At 46.7% G+C, this 20834-nt stretch overlaps 1 protein-coding gene across 2 annotated transcripts in view; it reads right to left on the bottom strand.

The window, feature by feature from the left end:
• Positions 1-10: 10 nt before the first annotated feature.
• The window catches only part of AEBP1 (AE binding protein 1), a 44664-nt gene continuing 23840 nt past the window's right edge, over positions 11-20834 (bottom strand). For both annotated transcript variants that reach the window (XM_066639226.1, XM_066639225.1), the window contains exons 11-22: positions 20461-20570; positions 20105-20244; positions 18745-18829; positions 17772-17916; positions 17089-17180; positions 14919-15042; positions 12016-12212; positions 11293-11472; positions 8846-9185; positions 5213-5352; positions 3093-3192; positions 11-1797 (exon numbers count right to left, since the gene is read on the bottom strand). In XM_066639226.1, coding sequence (XP_066495323.1) covers positions 1238-1797; positions 3093-3192; positions 5213-5352; positions 8846-9185; positions 11293-11472; positions 12016-12212; positions 14919-15042; positions 17089-17180; positions 17772-17916; positions 18745-18829; positions 20105-20244; positions 20461-20570 — 2213 coding nt within the window. In that variant the 3' untranslated portion in view covers positions 11-1237. The remainder of the gene's footprint in view (positions 1798-3092; positions 3193-5212; positions 5353-8845; positions 9186-11292; positions 11473-12015; positions 12213-14918; positions 15043-17088; positions 17181-17771; positions 17917-18744; positions 18830-20104; positions 20245-20460; positions 20571-20834) is intronic.

A 20834-nucleotide genomic window follows, 5' to 3' on the forward strand; every position in this document is an offset into this window, starting at 1 on the left:
ATGGAAGGAGCAGCTTTTACAACTCATTTTATTGATATAACAGTTAGAAGATCAAAAGGCCCCATGATGGCAGTGGACCTACCCCCTCCTGGGCTCTGAATCTCCCAGCACTGAACTTGGCAAATTCAATTCCACCCCCTTTAGGCTTACTAGAATGACCTTTCATGGCTGAAATACAATTGTGCATGTAGCTGTACTAAGAAGGGCTTCTACACCCCTTATGTGAAGAATCCAGTTCCTCCTGTGAAATCCTGGCTTGACAAGAGAGCAAGGACTTGCCCTGATGACTATGGGGTAAAAATAATGGAAAAAATAGGATAACTTATGATAAACTTTTGGAAATTTAAAACTAGTGTGGCTGATGCATCTTGTCGTCAGTAACTTGATGGTGCTTTGCTCAGTATGGGGTTTGCCTGCTTCCTAAGCCCTCCAACTTGTACATCAGTTGCCATTCTTTGTTCAAATATTTTTAGACTGTTTTCAGTCCATATTAAAACAGAACAAAACATCGAAATTTTGCTTCTGTGAGCACGGCCTTTTGCAAAAATAAGGGCTGCCTCCCTGCACAGAGTTCAGTATGCATTTAAATCCTGTTGCTTCCTGATTGTCACCAAGTTGCGTTTTTTAACTCTGTAATCAATTCCAGCTGAAATGGATAAATTTGATTCTGAGTAGAGTTGCTTTTGATGTGCTTCATTCATCCCAATGAACAATTTGAAATGCAGAGGTCCAGAACCCTGAACCAAAGCCAGCTTTGGAGTCCCTTCCTCAAAATCCTGTGCAATATTGTAAAGACTCCTGCAAGCTGGGGGTACGCAAGAGGGAGGATAGGCGGAGAAGAGAACTTATCTGTGCTTCACGCAGCCAGCCGTAGGAGAGTAATTACATTCTTACCCTGTCTTCTGTTCCAGGACCAAGCTCATGGGCAAGGGAGGGCCTCCCCCTCCACAGCCCCCTGGAAAGACACCAGGTTGTAAGATTGGCACAAGCCTCTCAAGAAAGCTGAGGCTTTATGCCCAAGGCAGAGATGTGAGAGAGGCACTATAAGGTGCTATGGCTGTTACAGCCTACTCAAAGCAGTGGATGTTCCTGGTAATTCTATAAAGCAAAACGGTGGTACCTCTGTACTGTGATGAATTGGTATAGCCATTGCTGAAGGGGTGGGAAGGTGGGGTGCAGCTTTGGGAATGTCACAAGTGTTCCTAGGCCACAATTGTAGCAGATTGACGGGCTGCCGCTAGTCACCGAAGTTCACTGTGTAAGTCTCTGCTGTGGTCATGGGGAAGGCGGTGCCTGTGGTCTCCTCCCCAATGTCCACCTCCATGAGTGCATCATCAGTGACCCACTCAGTCACGGTCTCTGTGTAGACCTCGGTCTCCCAGGTGGTGGGCTGTTCTCTGGTCCAGGGCGAGACTGTGGTGCTGCTGAAGGTGAATGCTGTGGTTGGAGGAGGAGTGGTGGGAACAGTTGTGGGTGCAGAGGTCACATTGCGCAGGCGTTTGCGCATCTGCTGGCGCAGACGAGCTCTCTGGCGCATTCTCATCCGCCAACGCATACGCTCCCTGGGCGTCATGGGCCGGCCGTTTGAGAACCGGCCGTTCAGGGGTCTGTTCCCGTTCATGGCCATGATCTCTCGAATGCGTTTCCAGTTGGAGCGGGAGAGGATGAAATTGCACTGCGTGGCTCCGATGTCATAAAAGACGTTGCAGGTTTTTACGCTGGGATTGTAGCCCTCGGCCTTGGCTGTGACGCGGTATTCTCCGGGGTTCAGAATGCGCCAGTAGTCCCCACCGCTTGCTGAAAAAGACAAAGAAGAGCAACATTTAATCACGCTGTTCTGTTTAATAAAGGACAGTTCCAACGTAAGGAGGAGGGGATTACGGCATGTTTGCGACACTCAGTGCTGATCAGTGCCTTAATCCCTTACAGTGGTTTTCAAACTTTTACCACCAGGACAAATTTTAGACTGAGAATCTGTCAGGACCCACCAAAAGTGATGTCATCACCAGAAGTGACATCATCAAGCAGGAAGAGTTTTAACAATCCTAGGCCGCAATCCTACCTGCACATAACCAGGAGTAAGTCCCATTTACTATCATTGTTAAAAGCATATACATAGTAGCCTATTCAAAGTACAGATCTGTAACATTTCCCCAAATGCAGTCACAACCCATGACGGTGTCAAGTCTAATATATTAAAAACACTGAAATGAATAGGGACCCACCTGAAATTGACTCACAACTCACCTAGTGAGTCAGGATGGTGTAGTGGTTTGGGAGATGGACTTAGACCTAGAAGATCCAGGTTCAAATCCCCCCTCAGCCACGAAGCTTCCTGGGTGACCTTGGGCCAGTCACTTTCAGCCTCACCTACCTCACAGGGTTATTGTGAGGACAACAGGAGTACACCACCCTGAGCTCTTTGGAGGAAGGGCAGTATAAAAATGTAAAAAATAAATAGTGAGTCCTGAAACACTGCCTTGTAAACATACAGGATTGCAGCCCTAGTTATATCCAATGAGCTATATGCTGGGCTGATTAGAAGAGAGAGAGAGAGAGACAGGTGTGAATTTTTCAGGGTTTTTCTGGCAGATTTCGTTTTGACAAGAAGTGCAGAAAGTGGTGTTATGTGTGTTTATTCCAAGGGCGCATCTTTTATTATAATTAAAATGGCTTTTAAAGTGTACTACGTGGGTGATATAGTGTCAGCAGATGCAGCCACAGTCATGACCTAAGCCCCCAACCCAAGCAGCCTACATGTTAGAAGTGTTAGAAAATGGTTTCATTTTTCCAAGATCTCAGGTTTTGTTTTTTTTACAAAAATTAGAAGTACAGAAAATGATGTTATGCGTTTATTTTGTTATCACTGAAAAGTCACAGGTGAGGGGCACTAAGGGAGAGAGGTGTGATTTAGCACAAAGTGAACCAGGGCAGAAAATTGTTTGAATTTGCTATTATTGAGAGTAAGAAATGCTTGCAGTCCACCTGTAAACCCAAACGTACCTGCTCCTGGCTGAAGCGCAGAAGCCCCTGTGATGAGAGACATAGGCAGGGACCAGCATCTGCTATGACCCCAACCATCCCACACGTACCTGTCTTAACATCGTGGTTCACCCCCACGACAGAGATGGAGGCATTTGCAATGGCGTCTCCCTGCTCATCCGTCACCACCCCCTTGATGCCCCGATGAACCTGAAAGAGGGCGGCAGCAGGTAAGCAACATTTTTTATTCTGTGTGGTTAAGCACTTAATTAGTTTATTTAAAAGATTTCTAAACTGCTTTTCTTATGCTCAAAGCTTGAACAAAAACAGACAATGAAAATGACACCCGAACAGTTCAAAGATGTAAAAACAGCAACAACGTAAAAGCAGCTTCAGGACACCTATAGGTACTAGTTAAAAGAGGTCCCTAGAAGGTTCCTCCCTCTTCAAATGCTAAGCAGAATAAATGTGTTTAAACCCAACTGGAAACCATGTAAAGGGGGGACTGTCCTAGAATTTTCACAATTTAGATACTATCTTTTCAAAATGTGCTGGAACCCCTAGCATGTATGCACTGCTGAAACAGAGACGCCTGCGTTGGCTCGGTCATGTCGTGAGAATGGATGATGGCCAGATCCCAAAGGATCTCCTCTATGGACTTTGTGCAAGGAAAGCGCCCTACAGGTAGACCACAGCTGTGATACAAGGACATCTGCAAGAGGGATCTGAAGGCCTTAGGAGTGGACCTCAACAAGTGGGAAACCCTGGCCTCTGAGCGCCCGCTTGGAGGCAGGCTGTGCAGCATGGCCTTTCCCAATTTGAAGAGACACTTGGCCAACAGTCTGAGGCTAAGAGGCAAAGAAGGAAGGCCCATAGCCAGGGAGACCAGAACAGGGACAGACTGCACTTGCTCCCAGCGTGGAAGGGATTGTCACTCCCAAATCGGCCTTTTCAGCCACACTAGACGCTGTTCCAGAACCACCTTTCAGAGCGCGATACCATAGTCTTTCGAGACTGAAGGTTGCCAACATGCATTTCAAAATTTTAAAAAATAAAATCAGTAGCCCATTAAACCCTTCTTGCTCTGTAGGATACAATGCGAGGCAAAAGGCTGCAATATATATATATATATATATATATATATATATATATATATATATATAATCAGTTTTTTTAATATCTTGCTTCTCTATCAATGTGAAAACTCAAGGCAGCTTGAGATGGTCTCCCATCTAAGGCCCTGACCGCAGCAGGTCCTGCAGAGCTAGTCCAGCAAGATGGGTATGTCACATGCCTTAGGGAAGTGTCTCCCAATCTTACCTGGGTCACAACGCCCCCTCTGCCTCTTCTTCCAAGCTCAGCCAGGTGCCACCATCTTTGATCTCATAGGATTTCATGACACCCAAGATGGCAGCACCCAAACCTCATGAGATCTGGGTGCAACTATCTTGGATTTTATGAAATTTTGCTAATTTCAAGATGGCGGTGGTCAGGGGAACGTAGGAGGGACCATAAGAACATAAGAACAGCCCCACTGGATCAGGCCATAGGCCCATCTAGTCCAGCTTCCTGTATCTCACAGCGGCCCACCAAATGCCCCAGTGGTTCTCAAACATTTAGCACTGGGACCCACTTTTTAGAATGAAAATCTGTCTGGTCACACTGACAGTGATGTCATGACCAGAAGTGACATCATCAAGCAGGAAAATTTTTTAACAATCCTAGGCTGCAATCCTACCCACACTTATCCAGGAGTCCCATTTACTATCATTGTTAAAAGGATATACATAGTAACCTGTTAAAAGGTTACTGTTAAAAGTATAGGTCTGTAACATGTCCCCAGATGCAGTCACACACCATAGGAGCATCAAGTCTAATATATTAAAAATAAAATATTGAAATGAATGGGGACCCACCTGAAATTGGCTTGCGACCCATCTAGTGGGTCCTGATTCACCAATTGAGAAAACACTGCCCTGTTAAGACACACTCTTTGGGAACCTTTGCCTAAGGGAAGATTTGCAGCCTATGGTAGCTTAAACCAGCTCCCAAGAGCTCTCCATAAATCCTTCCCATGTTTTTAAAAAAATCAGCTTTAGTTATCCTGAGTGGCTTCGTCCCTTGCCACAATTGCACCCTAGTTACTATCTCACAATTAAGCCTACTTCACAGGGTTGTTGCAAGCAAGGCTAATGCATGCACTGAGCTCTTGGGATGGGATAACAAATACCTGTTCCATGAACGTCAACAAGGACTCCTTATTGTTCTCCCATTCCTGGGGCAATTCACTTTCATGGGGAAACTTATCGCAGCCCGGGTAGATGGAGAGCTCCAGGCAATTGGTGTGGAGGTAGCTGAAATCATTCATACCTGAAATAGCAGAGGGAAAAGAATATTATCGTGCTCAGTCCAGGGCTAGTCATGCTGGGGCCTTAAAAGACATCAAGCCTAAGAGATCCCATAACATTTTTTTAAGTGCTAAACAGAAAGGACAAAGAAAATAGAAATATTAATGGTTTACAACAGGGGTGTCCAAAGTTTTTGGCAGGAGGGCCACATCATCTCTCTGACACTGCGTCGGAGGCCGGGGAAAAAAAGAATTAATTTACATTTAAAATTTGAATAAATTTACATAAGTTTACATAAATGAATATATTAAAGATGAACTTATATGAATGAATGAAGGTCTTGCAATAGCTCAAGGCCTATAAAAGGCCTTGCACAAAGCAAGCCTTTCCTTTTCTTTGCTGCCACTACTGTATCACAGACATGAAACAGCAAGCAGAGGAGGGAGCCTTCATCCACATGAGGTCAAACAGTTGCCCTCATGCTGAGAGCAGTTGCGTCGGGCCAGTGTGGACTCCAACAAATCTCCGGAGGGCCAGAGGCTCATTGGAGACTGGGGGCTCCCTGAGGGCCGCATTGAGAGGCCTCAACGGCCGCAAGTGGCCCCAGGTCCAGGGTTTGGGCACCCCTAGTTTGGGCACCCCTAGTTTACACTTGCATGGATGAAAGGAAAGGTGTAGCAAAAAATTCATTAAAGAAATAGCTTGCACTAAGCCTTATTAAGTACTGTTCAACACATCATGTAAAGCTTGAAATATCAGTATTTAGAGGCCCCTCGTTGCAAGGTGCTAAGGTGTTACTTTGCTTGTGCATAAATCCAGCCCTGCCCTCGGTCACATAATGTGGAATTCACTGCCACAAGATTGTCAATGGGCCACTAGCTTAGACAGACTTCAAATAGAGGGGGATAACAGGTTGGCCTTCAGTATCCACAGGAGATCCATTTCCAGACCCCCCCCCCCCACTGAATCCCTGGGTTGGGGCCATCCCTGGCATCCAGAAAGTGGTCTGAGACATGGCCTCCCTGGGTCTCAGAAGGCCTACTGTGGGCCTTAGAAACGCACTTCTGGTTGGGTTCAGGAGGTACAGACTAACCCTCTTGATGTGGATTGGGACCCATGTTGGGTCAAATCCATGGGTTCTGAACCAGTGGAAAAGGAGAACTGACCTGTACTCCACTTCTTGAAGGAGAGATGCATCAGAACCTAATAGCCATTATAGCTTGCTAGATTCCTTGAGCAGAGGCAGTATTCCTTTTTCCTAACCTCTTCTGTGACTGGGCCATGGCTAAATTCTCTTGTTTAATACATCTTAGCTAGGAAGGAATTGGAAACTTTTCAGGGAGCTCAGTACAACTATGTCTAAAATGGGGGATCAGGCACTTGGTGTGCAAGGCTTGACTTCCGACGGGCGGACTTCCGACGGGCGGACTTCCCTCAAATGAGGAGGCTGGTTAGAAGGAGGTTGAAAGGGAGGGTAAAAAGAGTCCAGTCTCTCCAGAGTGCATGGAGGCTGCTTAAAACAACAGTAATAGAGGCCCAGCAGAGGTGTACAACAGTAATAGAGGCCCAATAGAGGCTTCATGGCAGAAGACCTCGGGCAGATACCGCTGCCCGAACGGCCCCTCCTAACCGAGGAGTTAAGTCAGAGGTTAAAAGAGAAGATGTTTCAGACCTCATTGATAAATTAAAGATCAATAAGTCACCGGGCCCTGATGGCATACACCCAAGGGTTATTAAGGAATTGAAGAATGAAGTTGCAGATCTCTTGACTAAGGTATGCAACTTGTCCCTCAAAACGGCCACGGTACCAGAAGATTGGAGGATAGCAAATGTCACGCCTATTTTTAAAAAGGGAAAGAGGGGGGACCCGGGAAACTATAGGCCGGTCAGCCTAACATCCATACCAGGTAAGATGGTGGAATGCCTCATCAAAGATAGGATCTCAAAACACATAGACGAACAGGCCTTGCTGAGGGAGAGTCAGCATGGCTTCTGTAAGGGTAGGTCTTGCCTCACAAACCTTATAGAATTCTTTGAAAAGGTCAACAGGCATGTGGATGCGGGAGAACCCGTGGACATTATATATCTGGACTTTCAGAAGGCGTTTGACACGGTCCCTCACCAAAGGCTACTGAAAAAACTCCACAGTCAGGGAATTAGAGGACAGGTCCTCTCGTGGATTGAGAACTGGTTGGAGGCCAGGAAGCAGAGAGTGGGTGTCAATGGGCAATTTTCACAATGGAGAGAGGTGAAAAGCGGTGTGCCCCAAGGATCTGTCCTGGGACCGGTACTTTTCAACCTCTTCATAAATGACCTGGAGACAGGGTTGAGCAGTGAAGTGGCTAAGTTTGCAGACGACACCAAACTTTTCCGAGTGGTAAAGACCAGAAGTGATTGTGAGGAGCTCCAGAAGGATCTCTCCAGACTGGCAGAATGGGCAGCAAAATGGCAGATGCGCTTCAATGTCAGTAAGTGTAAAGTCATGCACATTGGGGCAAAAAATCAAAACTTTAGATATAGGCTGATGGGTTCTGAGCTGTCTGTGACAGATCAGGAGAGAGATCTTGGGGTGGTGGTGGACAGGTCGATGAAAGTGTCAACCCAATGTGCGGCGGCAGTGAAGAAGGCCAATTCTATGCTTGGGATCATTAGGAAGGGTATTGAGAACAAAACGGCTAATATTATAATGCCGTTGTACAAATCGATGGTAAGGCCACACCTGGAGTATTGTGTCCAGTTCTGGTCGCCGCATCTCAAAAAAGACATAGTGGAAATGGAAAAGGTGCAAAAGAGAGCGACTAAGCTGATTACGGGGCTGGGGCACCTTCCTTATGAGGAAAGGCTACGGTGTTTGGGCCTCTTCAGCCTAGAAAAGAGACGCTTGAGGGGGGACATGATTGAGACATACAAAATTATGCAGGGGATGGACAGAGTGGATAGGGAGATGCTCTTTACACTCTCACATAATACCAGAACCAGGGGACATCCACTAAAATTGAGTGTTGGGCGGGTTAGGACAGACAAAAGAAAATATTTCTTTACTCAGCGCGTGGTCAGTCTGTGGAACTCCTTGCCACAGGATGTGGTGCTGGCGTCTAGCCTAGACGCCTTTAAAAGGGGATTGGACGAGTTTCTGGAGGAAAAATCCATTATGGGGTACAAGCCATGATGTGTATGCGCAACCTCCTGATTTTAGGAATGGGTTAAGTCAGAATGCCAGATGTAGGGGAGAGCACCAGGACGAGGTCTCTTGTTATCTGGTGTGCTCCCTGGGGCATTTGGTGGGCCGCTGTGAGATACAGGAAGCTGGACTAGATGGGCCTATGGCCTGATCCAGTGGGGCTGTTCTTATGTTCTTATGTTCTTAAGAACAACAGCTGGGAAGTCTCGACACAAACTTCCATCACAAGGCTCTGGGCTGATCTCGTGTTTTGCCATCATTCCCAATGGCTCCCACATCAGGTCGGTCAGTTTGCTCTGTTGGTTTCCTCTTCAGCTTCCATCTCAATACTTACTGCCCGCTCGTGGGTTCCACTTGGCCCCGCTGACAATTCCCATTCCATCGGTCATGTCCTGAGCATGGCAACTTCCCCGGAAGGTCTCCGTCATGGTGAGGTGGGCCGAGGCGTAGGAAATGGCCAGCCAGCGGAAGATGGCATGATCTGGAGTCTCTTTGAGTTCTGGGTTCTCCTCCCCATAGTCATCCAGTACCGGAGGGGCCACTTCATTCTCATTGACTGGGCGAGCCATGTCAAAGGGGTAAGAGACCAGCTTCTCCCCTCCCTGAAAGTTGGCCCCAAGAACAAAGGGGATTTTTTCCATCCAGGCCATGATTGCTCGGACCTCCACTGCCAGCTGGTGGGGAGAGAAGAGGCAGAAGTCAGACTTTAAAAAAAAAGTTTCCATTTTACGAGAAAAGGGGCACAATCCTAACCAGGTCTACTCTTCTGAGTAAGTCCTACTTTGTTCAATGGGGCTCACTCTCAGGAAAGTGTGGTTGGGATTGCAGCCAAGGACATTGACACAATGCAAACAGAACCAAGAAGCATGGCTAGCATACTCGCATTACCTACATAACAGCATAGTCCATTTTATAGCAACTGAAGAATTAAGAGGAATCTTGTTCACTTAAACACATTTTCTAACCTGCTATGTTGGGCAGAAGCTCAACAGAATAACTTAAAACAGAATAGCTTGTTTAAAAAAATAACACGCGCGCACGCGCGCGTGCACACCAACCAGCAATATTAAAAACAAACCTTTTGGATGCTAACAATTCACAAAATTCAAATATATTCAGACACTTAGGCTTGACAACAGAGTTGCACGATTTCCTGTTGTGGAAATCATGGGTTTTCTATCCAGTTCTTTGAAGTCTTGCCTGGAAACATCATAACTTCATAGAATGTCATGAGTTGGAAGGGCCTTAGAGATCAGCTTAACCCCTGCTAACTGGGTAAGAGGCACCCTTTCAAGTGGATGCTTCTCTTTATAGCAGGGGGAGAGTAACTAGCCCACCTCACCCCAGCAGTGTCTTTTCTAGTGACTGTCTGCTGGTGTTCTTTTGCATCTTTTTAGATTGTGAGCCCTTTTGGGACAGGGAGCCACTAGTTGTTTTTCTCTGTAAACCGCTTGTGAACTTTTAGTTGAAAAGCGGTATATAAATACTGTTAATAATAATAATAATAATAATAAATAACTCTCTGCTCAGTACAGGCAACTGCTAGAGCACTCTGAACTATGGCAGTTCATCTAGCATGGAAGGCCGGCTACAGCTCTGCAGTCAGGGCCTACAAAGGATACCCTGTAGTTTTCTAGTATTCGGATCTTCAGACTGGGATTGCTTCGTCCCTACACATTCTGTTGGCACTGTAGCATCAGAGAGTTGTTTAACCTGTTTGAGAAACTTCCGCTGCAATCCTAACCACACTTTCCTGAGAGTAAGCCCCATTGAACAAACTAGGACTTACTTCTGAGTAGACCTGGTTAGGACTGTGCCCTTCTTTATACCCACAGACTATATCTTACTTCCGTCCTGCAGGATCTCTGGGGCTGAGAGGAAGAGAACCCCAGTACAGCACCCCACCTCTAATGACAGGAAAATGGAGAAAAATTGGGTTTACATTGCATTTTGAAATGCATGTTGGCAACCTTCAGTCTTGAAAGACTATGGTATCGCGCTCTGAAAGGTGGTTCTGGAACAGCGTCTAGTGTGGCTGAAAAGGCCGATTCGGGAGTGACAATCCCTTCCACACCGGGAGCAAGTGCAGTCTGTCCCTGGTCTGTCTCCCTGGCTATGGGCCAGGCTTCTTTGCCTCTTAGCCTCAGACTATTGGCCAAGTGTCTCTTCAAACTGGGAAAGGCCATGTTGCACAGCCTGCCTCCAAGCGGGCGCTCAGAGGCCAGGGTTTCCCACTTGTTGAGGTCCACTCCTAAGGCCTTCAGATCCCTCTTGCAGATGTCCTTGTATCACAGCTGTGGTCTACCTGTAGGGTGCTTTCCTTGCACGAGTTCTCCATAGAGGAGATCCTTTGGGATCCGGCCATCATCCATTCTCACGACATGACCGAGCCAACGCAGGCGTCTCTGTTTCAGCAGTGCATACACGCTGGGAATTGCAGCTCGTTCCAGGACTGTGTTGTTTGGAACTTTTGTCCTGCCAGGTGATACTGAGGATGCATCAGAGGCAGCGCATGTGGAAAGCGTTCAGTTTCCTCTCCTGTTGTGAGCGGAGAGTCCATGACTCGCTGCAGTACAGAAGTGTACTCAGGACGCAAGCTCTGTAGACCTGGATCTTGGTATGTTCCGTCAGCTTCTTGTTGGACCAGACTCTCTTTGTGAGTCTGGAAAACGTGGTAGCTGCTTTGGGTTTACATATACACCAGCTTTAAAAGATCTCAGTGCAGCTCCGTGCTTTAAAAGATCTCAGTATCATAGTTGCAAAGGAGCCGGGGATACTTACTGTGGCATCCTCCGCAAGGTAGTGGTCAGGAATAGAGATGTGATGGTTAGGGACTTTGTGTGGGACCAGTTTCCTCTCTTCTGCAGTCCAGAGGATGCTGTTGAGATCAGGGAAGTTCTCAAAGAGATCGTAGCCTTCTTCACTCCAGTGCCCCAGGCCCCAATTTCCAAGCTCAGAACCCTGCAAAGAGAGAGAGAGAGTGAGTCAGGGGGATGTAGCTAGCCATCCTGGTAACAAAGCATTTATTTCCAAAATGCACAGGGCTTCTAAGGGAGGAAAAACACTCTACTACAGCAATGCTTTGACTTCCAATGCTAATCTTTCAGCCTTTTTCAGTTTATAACCACATTTCAAATTTCATTCATGTGCTTTCCTCTTTCATCCAATTTCACCCTTCTACAATGTTCATCAACATTATGTTTTTTCTTTTATTTCTGTTTCTTTAGATTTTGCTGGCATTATATAGTTGACATTTTTTGTTGGTCAAAAAAAAAAAAAAAAGCTATGCTTTGGCATGCATCCATTGACTTTCATCCATGCTCTGTTTCCTAGCCAGGTGAAAGTGCAAAGTATTACTGTAGTTGCTTTCATTTCTTGAATGGATGGTTGTTTTTTTTTTATTAGACGCCAACCCATCTGGCTGTTTTAACTTCCCCACCCCTCTCAGTGCAACCTCAACCTGCTCCACAAAGCATCTTCCCATCTCACCCCTTCCCATCTCACCATTTGGCTGGCAATCTCATAGCCGTCAGGGTTGAGAGAGGGGACAAGGTGAATGCGGGTGTCGGTCACCAGGTTCCTCACACGGGGGTTCCCATCCTTATACTCCTTGCAGAGAAACTGCATCAACATGAGTAGCAGCTCACGGCCCAAAACTTCATTGCCGTGGATTCCTGCGGTATAGCGGAAATCAGGCTCCCCTGCGACAAAATAAAAAATTCAGGTAGGTGTGTCGCTCCATTACAAAAAACATGGTCTTATGTGAGTGAAGGTGCTCCTTGCGCTTCACTACCAAATCAGGACTTGCCATTCTCCAATTGATTTGAGGATTTATATCCCATTTTTTCCACCTGTAGAGGGGTTCTCAAAGCAGTACACTACATTGCAAAGACAGTCCTGTAAGATCAGTAGTATTATCCCCATACTGCAGTTGGAAAGACTGAGGTTGAAAGGGGGAGTGGCTTGCCTAAGGCTACCTTGTAAGGTCATGGCAGAGATTACCTTCCAACTAATTTACAGCACAGTCATGCTCTACATCAGCTCTCAGTGTAACAAAATCAATGCAGTACCTCTAAAAACAAAGACCAAATAACTAATGAGCAAGTAAGATTACAAAAGCAATCAAATCAACTCAGGGCTATAAATTCAACTCAATTCCTGCCTGCACAAAACAATTTGGACCAGGTAATGAAAACTGAAACTGTGAAAGGGCAAATCAAATCCTAAGGGAGAGGTAATTACATAGGCTGGGGGCTGTGCCTGAAAAATCTGGTTTATTATTATTATTAATAGTATTTATATACCGCTTTTCAACTAAAAGTTCACAAATCGGTTTACAGAGAAAAATCAAATAACTAAATGGCTTGCGAGTGACTCTCTGTTTTTTTTAAGCAGATAAGCCAGTTGGTAACACTGCCAATTCACCCATTATGTGGGGGTATACACATAATATAAACAGATGAATTACTGATGAACTATGCCTTAACTACCATATAATTAGTCTCTTCCTTTTTCTAGCAAAGGTGAATGAAAGGGAGGGATTTTATTTCTCTTGTTCTTTAATTTTTTTCCCCATAGAGCAAAACAGAACTATTTCATAACAAAGCAAAGAACAAACACTGAGAGGAAACCAGCAATTAAAGACACCAGTGCCACCCTGATAGAAAAAAAGAACTAATTTTAGAGCAATGGAAAATAAATTCATTAGCACCACCAGGGCTATGCTGGACTGGGCACAATTAAAAGCAAGAGCTTCAAGGAAGATGCTTCTAATTAAAGTCACATGGGCCCTTTGCTGAATGGGACTTACTTCTGAGTAAACATCAGAGGAACTTGGTTGTGCAGTTCAGCATAATACCATATTATCCGGCAGTGTTAAGTTCCACACAGAACTGCCATTTTAATTCCAGTTGGAGGAAAACTTTAAAGGGCCACAATGTGGAAACTAGATCTGTACGGCTTTTGGCTAGTTTTCAAATCAGTTCAGCTAACTGTTTTTGGTGTTCAAAGCCCTAAGTGTCTCCCATGTGAACCTGCTTGTACACTGAGCTCATCAATTGAGACCCTGATCTGAGATCTCACACCTTTGGAGGACAGATGAGTGGGAATTAGCTCATGCTGAAGTCCTCCAGACCAAGATGTCTTTAGCTGGGCAACATCATCCCCTACTAACAATCCCCTTTTCAAGGCACCCCAGTGTTGTCTGCACTTGAGAGAGGGTTGCAGATTTTGGCTTCTGCTTGAGCCCATCTTGCACTACGGGAATATTTCCTGTTTATAATGGCTGTCAGTCAAAAATGTTGACTGACATCCCAAGAAGCCAGGCGACTGCAAGTCCTCTGTGACAGTTATTTTGCAACTCTCAAACAATATTAAGAGAACTGGATGAAGAGATCAGACAATCAAGGATCTGATTTAGATAAATCCTGAAACACCACAGATAAATCCTAGCAGGCTGCTTTTTTCCACCAATATTGACCAGAGGCCAGCAGAATGGGTGTCAGTAAACCTAGCCTTTGGAGTGTAACATCAATTCCAGATACCTTCATGGAAATGTTGACACAGGTGGAAGTGAAGCAAGTAACTAGAAGCAGCTAACATAACTCATGCATGCCAGTTGGATTGGGTGGAGAACAGATCTTAGCCAAGGAACGGTCTCTAGTTTTTGGAAGAAGCAGGAGACTTGGTCCATAAAGGAACTAGGACGGTTAACATAATATGCTTACATGGTTCAGTCCGTAGACTGATGCCAGCAAACCAATGCTTGGAAAAGAGGCAGTCAGCAGCTTTGGGATGTCCACAGGATAACAACCCTTACTGTGAACTATGTGAAAGTCTTCCTTTCTGTTTATAGTTTAAAACTATTTCATATGGTATAAAACTTTCCTATGGTTTATAATGAACAAAGAAAGAGACAAATGTGCTAAAAGTGTAATTAACACAGCAGTTCCCAAACTTTTTAGGGCCGTGACCCACCTCATCCTCCATGGTGGGTCGCAACCCGATGCTCCCTATCATGCTGTAATGCCTTTTGGGGAGTTTCCAGATCATGCTGGACCCATACCTAATCCACTGGCCTCTGCAGTCCCCAGAATGCCCAGCAGAAGTTACTGGAAACTACTTCCGCTCAAACTGGAAGTTGCTTCCATAGGGTATTCTGGGGCCCACGGAGGCCAATGGAGTGTGTTGTGGGCCCGACCTGATGTGGAAGCAGCCTCCAGGGGTTCCCAAGAAGGCACTGTGGTGCTACAGAAAGCATTGCACATGGATTTGCAATGCATCCCACATCGGGGTCGTGACCCACTAGTTTGAAATCACAGAACGAACAAATCCAAAGCTGTCAATGATCACTGAAATCCATGTCTCTGGGCCTGGCCTTGTGTGTGGGAGGTGGGGGGAGCACTCACCTAATTCATGCTCTCCTGGGTTGTCAGAGATTTCCATGGCATAGATCTTCAGTCCTCGGGAGCTCTTGCCAATGTTGTAGATGCGGGTGATGGTGGGACATTCTTCATTCACCACCTTCATAAGCTGGAGGGAGATAGAGCATCAGAATTAGCCAAGGAAAGGTATTCTGCAGAATTAAAAGGATGAAAATTGAGGATGGAACTAAATGAGAGAGGAGGGAAAGCCTGGTCAACCCAAGTGGCCAATGGAGGCAGTCACTGCAGATAGTGAATTGGCAGGGACACTTTTGTCCTGCTCCCTGGATTCCAAAGGGAAAATGGAATGGGGAAGACAGGTGGCCTAGCATGAGACACTAGCTCAGGGCTGTCAAACCCATTTCATGCAGTGAGCCAAACAGCATTCATGATGCCTGCTGAGGTCTGGCAGTGATGTCATTAAGCAGAAAGTGATGTCATTAATCAGGTCACGACCAGAAATAAACACATTTTCCTCATTTAGCAATTACTTCACTGCAAACGACAAGATGCAAAGTTTGATTATCTTTTCAAGATATGGAAGAGCCCAATTATGTGGGCTGCCCTTTCAGCAGTGACACCTCAACACAGCTCAGCAGCTCATGGTGGTGTTTCCTAGGGCTGGAAAAAGAGCTCCCACAAGTTCCCAAGAGCTCACAAGGCCTTGTGCTTGACACCCCTGCTCTAGCGCATCACTCTCTTCCCCTCCAGACATTTTCTTCTGCTTTGTTTCCCTCTTCCCTTTCAAACCCAGGAAGTGGGGGAGGGTAGAGGTGCCACCAGTCCAGAGGCAACAGGCTGTGGGAGGGGGAGGCACCGGAAGGTTCCACTCCCCTCCCTTGCAATGTCAAAAATCACTCCTCTCCCTGCTTTATTTATGCATTAATTTAAACCATTTATATCTTGGGCAGGAGGTCTGGCTCAGTTGGTAGAGCTGCTGCCTTGTACGCCTGAAGATCTGAGGCTGCCTGTTCGAAACAACTGGAAGTACCCGAGAACTGACAACACGCTGAGATACTGATGGGCTGACCCTCGGTGGCAGAGAGGAGTTGCCGTCAAGTGGAGTGTGGGGGGGCGAAGGGCAAGAGAGAGACCAGACCGGGAAGGCATCCAGCTGGAAGGAAGAGTTCTATGAAAGACTAGAACTATTCAATTGTAAAAATCTCTACGGGAGTTTAGAACAGCCTGCCTATGTAAACCGCCTTGGATTAAAGTCTGAGGAGAAATCTGATGACCAAAGAAAGGCGGTAAATAAATACCTGTATAAATAAATAAATAAAATAAAATAAATATCTTGCTTTCCCCTCCACATAAATGGAGAGCCAAAGGCAGCAGACAACATAGAAGGGGGGAAAACCAGTTTAACCCATTTCTGCCCAGCCCACAGGTGTACACATTTGTGCATATGCAGCGTTGGGCAGAAATGGCTTAATGCCAAAATAAGAGCAAAATAAACGATCAAAAATCAGAATAGCACACTAGAAAACCAAAACAAAATGCAGCTACAAAACCCCAAAGCAGCTAATTAAGAGGGGGGAAATGTGTTTATCCATTTCAATGTAAACAGGGCAGACATGTGAATAAACAAATGCGGCTGCTCCATGTCACCATGGCTCTTCCTGCCCCGCCCCCTCCCGCCACACACAGCAGGTCCTCATTAACAGGCAAAACTGGAACAAGGAGCCAGGATGGGAAAAAGCAAGATCGACATGCACATCTGTCGTCGTGTCCCGTCCCACCCCCCCCCAACCCCACCCACACACGTTTTCTGAGGAAATTGTTAACAAGAGAGTCTGGAAACCAGATCCAGTGTTGTGTGGGAATCTGGTTGCACAATCCCTTTTTAGAAGTGGGAAAACAGAATCCTCCTGAAATGGATGATGATGATGGGGGTGGAGGGAGGTAGAGGATGTTCTCCTCACATCAAAGAGAGGATAACATCCACAGGCAGTCTGGAGGGTCTCTTCTTTCATTAGCAGACTGGTTCCGGGCACAGTATTCATCTCAAACTGGGAAACACTTCAGCCACTGGGAATGGCTCAGAGATCGGGAAACTGACCAGGGGTTTCTCTCTCTCTCTGGTCTCTTCGTCATCAAAGGCTTTGGAAAGCAACAACTGCAAAGACTAAGGTCATCCCCTGGCCTGCTCACTCACCTGTCTCATGTCCTTGTAGCTATGATGGCGGAAGTCCAGGTTGTCCACTGACGTCATCACTTCATTCTGCAGGCTGTAATAGCTGTGGATGCCTGAAAAAAGGGGATGAAGGCCATCAAAGCCAGTATCGTAGAAGAGCACCACGTCTGAGAAAAAGAGTCGCTTGGGGGACAATCTGCTACTTTAGGGAGGCCATTTTTGGCAGGAAAAAGTGCAAGGGAAGACATTTAACTTCCCCTTCCTGCATGTCATGCTCCCAGCCCCTCTCCCTGCAACTTTTCTTAAAGACAGAGACTGCCAGTGCAAAGCCAAGACTTCTTATCCCATTCGTTTGTAGGGACATTTAATTTGACCCTTAGGGGCAAGGCATCATTGCCTCCGCTCTACAGCCCACAATTCAGGGAGAACAGCATTGGTCTACCTTATAGGGTTATTGTACAGGAATATTAAAATGCATTCTTGAAATGCACTAGATAAGGCCAAAATATTTTCAATTATCAGTGGCTATCTTGGCAATGGGTGTCATTGGCATTCTACTCCTGGGCTGAGCAATATTTTGCAGCTCAGCCAAAGGGCTAGACATAGTGCAGGGTAATAAAGAGAGGATGTTCAGGTCATTTGACCCACTGGAGCTCTGTCCCCACCTCCCTGCCCCAAACCCACACACGTTCACCAACTCTTACTGGAGAGAGGGCAGCCCAGCACCTCCAACCTCATGCAAAGGCTTCCATTCCAGGTCAGTGGGTAGATACGAATGAAGCGGGCAACCTTGGGCTCTGGGAACTCGGTCATCACCGGTGTGTCCTTGTCGACATTCCCATAGAAAAGCTACAAAACAGCATTGGGAAACTGCATTAGTTGGGGGTCTAGGTCTAGACCCTTGTCGCCTGGGGGCTGGGGATAAGAATAGGCCCTCAGTTTGGCTGTACTTGTCGTAAGAGGCAACTAAACAGCCACCGGGTAGATGGGACTCGTCAGCCTGGGAAGGCAGCTCATCTGAGAGAAGGAAAACTCTGATCCCAAACCTCCACTGCCTTGTGGCTACATCCAGTTATGGAAAAGGCTTCAGGAGTCCACCTCGAGGCAAAATCTGGAGCCGGAGTCCCTGAGGCAGTTCATGGGTGAACACAGTCACTGGCAACTTTGGCAAGTTCTGGCAACTCCTGCCGCTGGAACCAACCGTATTGGCCTCGGCCTTTCCATTGGACCATTTCAGTGACGTGGAGAGGGGGGATTTGCTGCATGGGTAACAGCCTATCCTCCATACCTACTTTACCCAGGCTTCGCGCACTGGAGAGGACACTCTGTTCCAGAACCACCATTCAGAGCGTGACACCATAGTCTTCTGAGACTGAAGGATGCCAACTATAGGTCTAGACCCAGACAAATGTCTCTTACGTGGCCTGTCACCCCAAAAGGCTCCGTGCCCCAATCTCCAGGGTAAGCAGCTGCCCAGCACAAGGTTTGTGCAAATATTGGCTTTGAAAACTGGAGACTGTGGTACAGAATGATAAGGCTTTGCCCACGCTGCATCCAGAAGGCTAATCTGGCCCGTGGGTGGGGTTGGAGGCCCCTGCCCCAGAGGAAGTTCTCATCTCCTATTAAAAAACGAACTCTAGCACAGCAGGTGCGATGGGGACACAAGCAGGTACATACCATTTCCTCATAGCCGTTGCTGTACATGACCCAATTCTGGCTGTCGTTGCTGAAGCCCACATAGAAAGTGGTGACAAAGTCGTCACTGCAGGGAAACAAAAGGAGAGGGACAGTGGGACCCAGGGGACATCACAGACCTGGCAGGTATAACATTCCGAGTCCTGATCTTTCTTCTTTTCTAATGCATCATTATAGTTTTATTATTGCATTTTATGAACACTTGGTTGGGCATTTGTTTTGGCAAGGGAAAGGCAAGGTATAAATTCTTTAAATACATACACTGGGACATCCTTATGGGCTTGGCATCTGCAGATTTGAACAGTGGATGCTGAGTCCGCAGATATGGAGGGCCTCAGAGGACTGCTGGATGCGACCCAAAGTGCCTTCCTGTCGCATCCAGGTGGTCTTTTGAGGTGCAGGTCTGCCAGTTCTGTTCTGGGCCCAACTCAAGGTGCTAGTTTGGACTTTTAAAGCCCTTTACGGCTCGGGTCCGGGGTATTTTAGGGACCACCTCCTTCCTTACAATCCTGCCCGGGCTCTTAGATCATCTGGGGGGGGGGCTTTTAACTGTGCCGCCACCAAGAGAGGTGAGAGGGGCGGCGGCCAGGAAGAGGGCCTTCTCGGTGGTGGCCCCCGAACTTTGGAATACCCTCCCCTTAGGATTGAGAACTGCCCCCTCTTTGCTAACATTTCGGCGTGGACTGAAGACCTTTTTATTTCAAAAAGCTTTTAATTGTTGACAGGCTGGCTGGCGTTCTTGCTTTTTATATGAGGATCCACGGGGTTTGTTGTTTAGATTTTTAATTATTGCTAAATTGTTTTAATTGTTGTTTTTAATGTTGTATTTTTAATTGCTGTAAGCCGCCTTGTGTGCCCTTTGGGCATAAAGGCGGGATATAAATTAATAAAATAAAATAAAATAAAATAATAATAATAATAATAATAATAATACATGTGACCTCTCCTCAGGTCTCCTGGACTTCCGGTTTGCTCCCCCCCCCCCCCCGTGAATTACATTATCTGCAGAGTGTCCTGGAACGGATCCTCCGCAGATACTGAGGGCCCATTGTAACTGACTAAATAAACCCTCCCCTTTAAGCCTGTGAAAATACCGTCAAAGAAAACGGGTGCAAGAACTCAGGACAGAATGCTGCCAGAGATCTTAAAGAGGGGATCCTGGTCCACTTGAATATTCCCTTCCCAGAATAAAAGCAGGAGGATAATCATGCAAGACAGCAGCTTAACTGGTACCCTCCACCCAGCTTCCAGACTCCCCACAGAATCAACACAGTCCTCTCTATTCCCCTTCACAGCTCCCCCTTCTCCCTGTTGTGCTGCTCTCGGCGCAACCCACACGTACTGGATGAGAGAATCCCGGCCCTGGATGATGACTCCTGTGAACTTGGTGGTCCTTCTGGTGTCCACCTGGATCCACTGAATGCGGCTGTCATCTTCTGCGCACCAAGCCCCATCAAAGAAATCGTCCTCATTGGACCCTGCCTGGGAAAGAGAACATAGAGGGAAAGGGAAGGTGGACACGTCTGCAGATCTCCATAGCAATGCAAAGCGCTGGGTATACCTTCTAAAGGGCATCTATAAGGACTAGGACTGAGATTTGGGGTTGACATCAAACACTGCCAGAGTCCCTGGCCCTACCGCCGTTCTTCAGTCATTGCCACTTGCTTACCCCAGGCTGCCTGCTTCTGCTCCTCTTACCTGCATGTTAAGGCGCCCACGCTGGGCTCCCAGTCCATGCCGCAACATGGAGGAAGCTAAGATCTGATCGTCCTCAATGCGATGGGATTCCATTCCAATGGGAGGGCACTCTGAAAGGCAGAAGAGGCAACCCAGTTCACACAGGCGATGGCATTATGTGAAGACTTCCATATGGGAAAAGGGCACCACAGATTGCTCAACACAATGCAATATTTTTTAGTAGCAGCAGGGAAGGGGCAGCCTGTTCTTTCAACTGAGAATCATCAGGTGTTGAGGGCATCATACCTGCCAACATTACAGACACAATCACAGGAATCTTATGTACCTATCACCACCCAAGGTTTACTGCACGAGCACACAATACTCTCTCTCCC

The sequence above is a fragment of the Tiliqua scincoides genome, chromosome 11 (assembly GCF_035046505.1).
Source record: "Tiliqua scincoides isolate rTilSci1 chromosome 11, rTilSci1.hap2, whole genome shotgun sequence".
NCBI lineage: Eukaryota > Metazoa > Chordata > Lepidosauria > Squamata > Scincidae > Tiliqua > Tiliqua scincoides.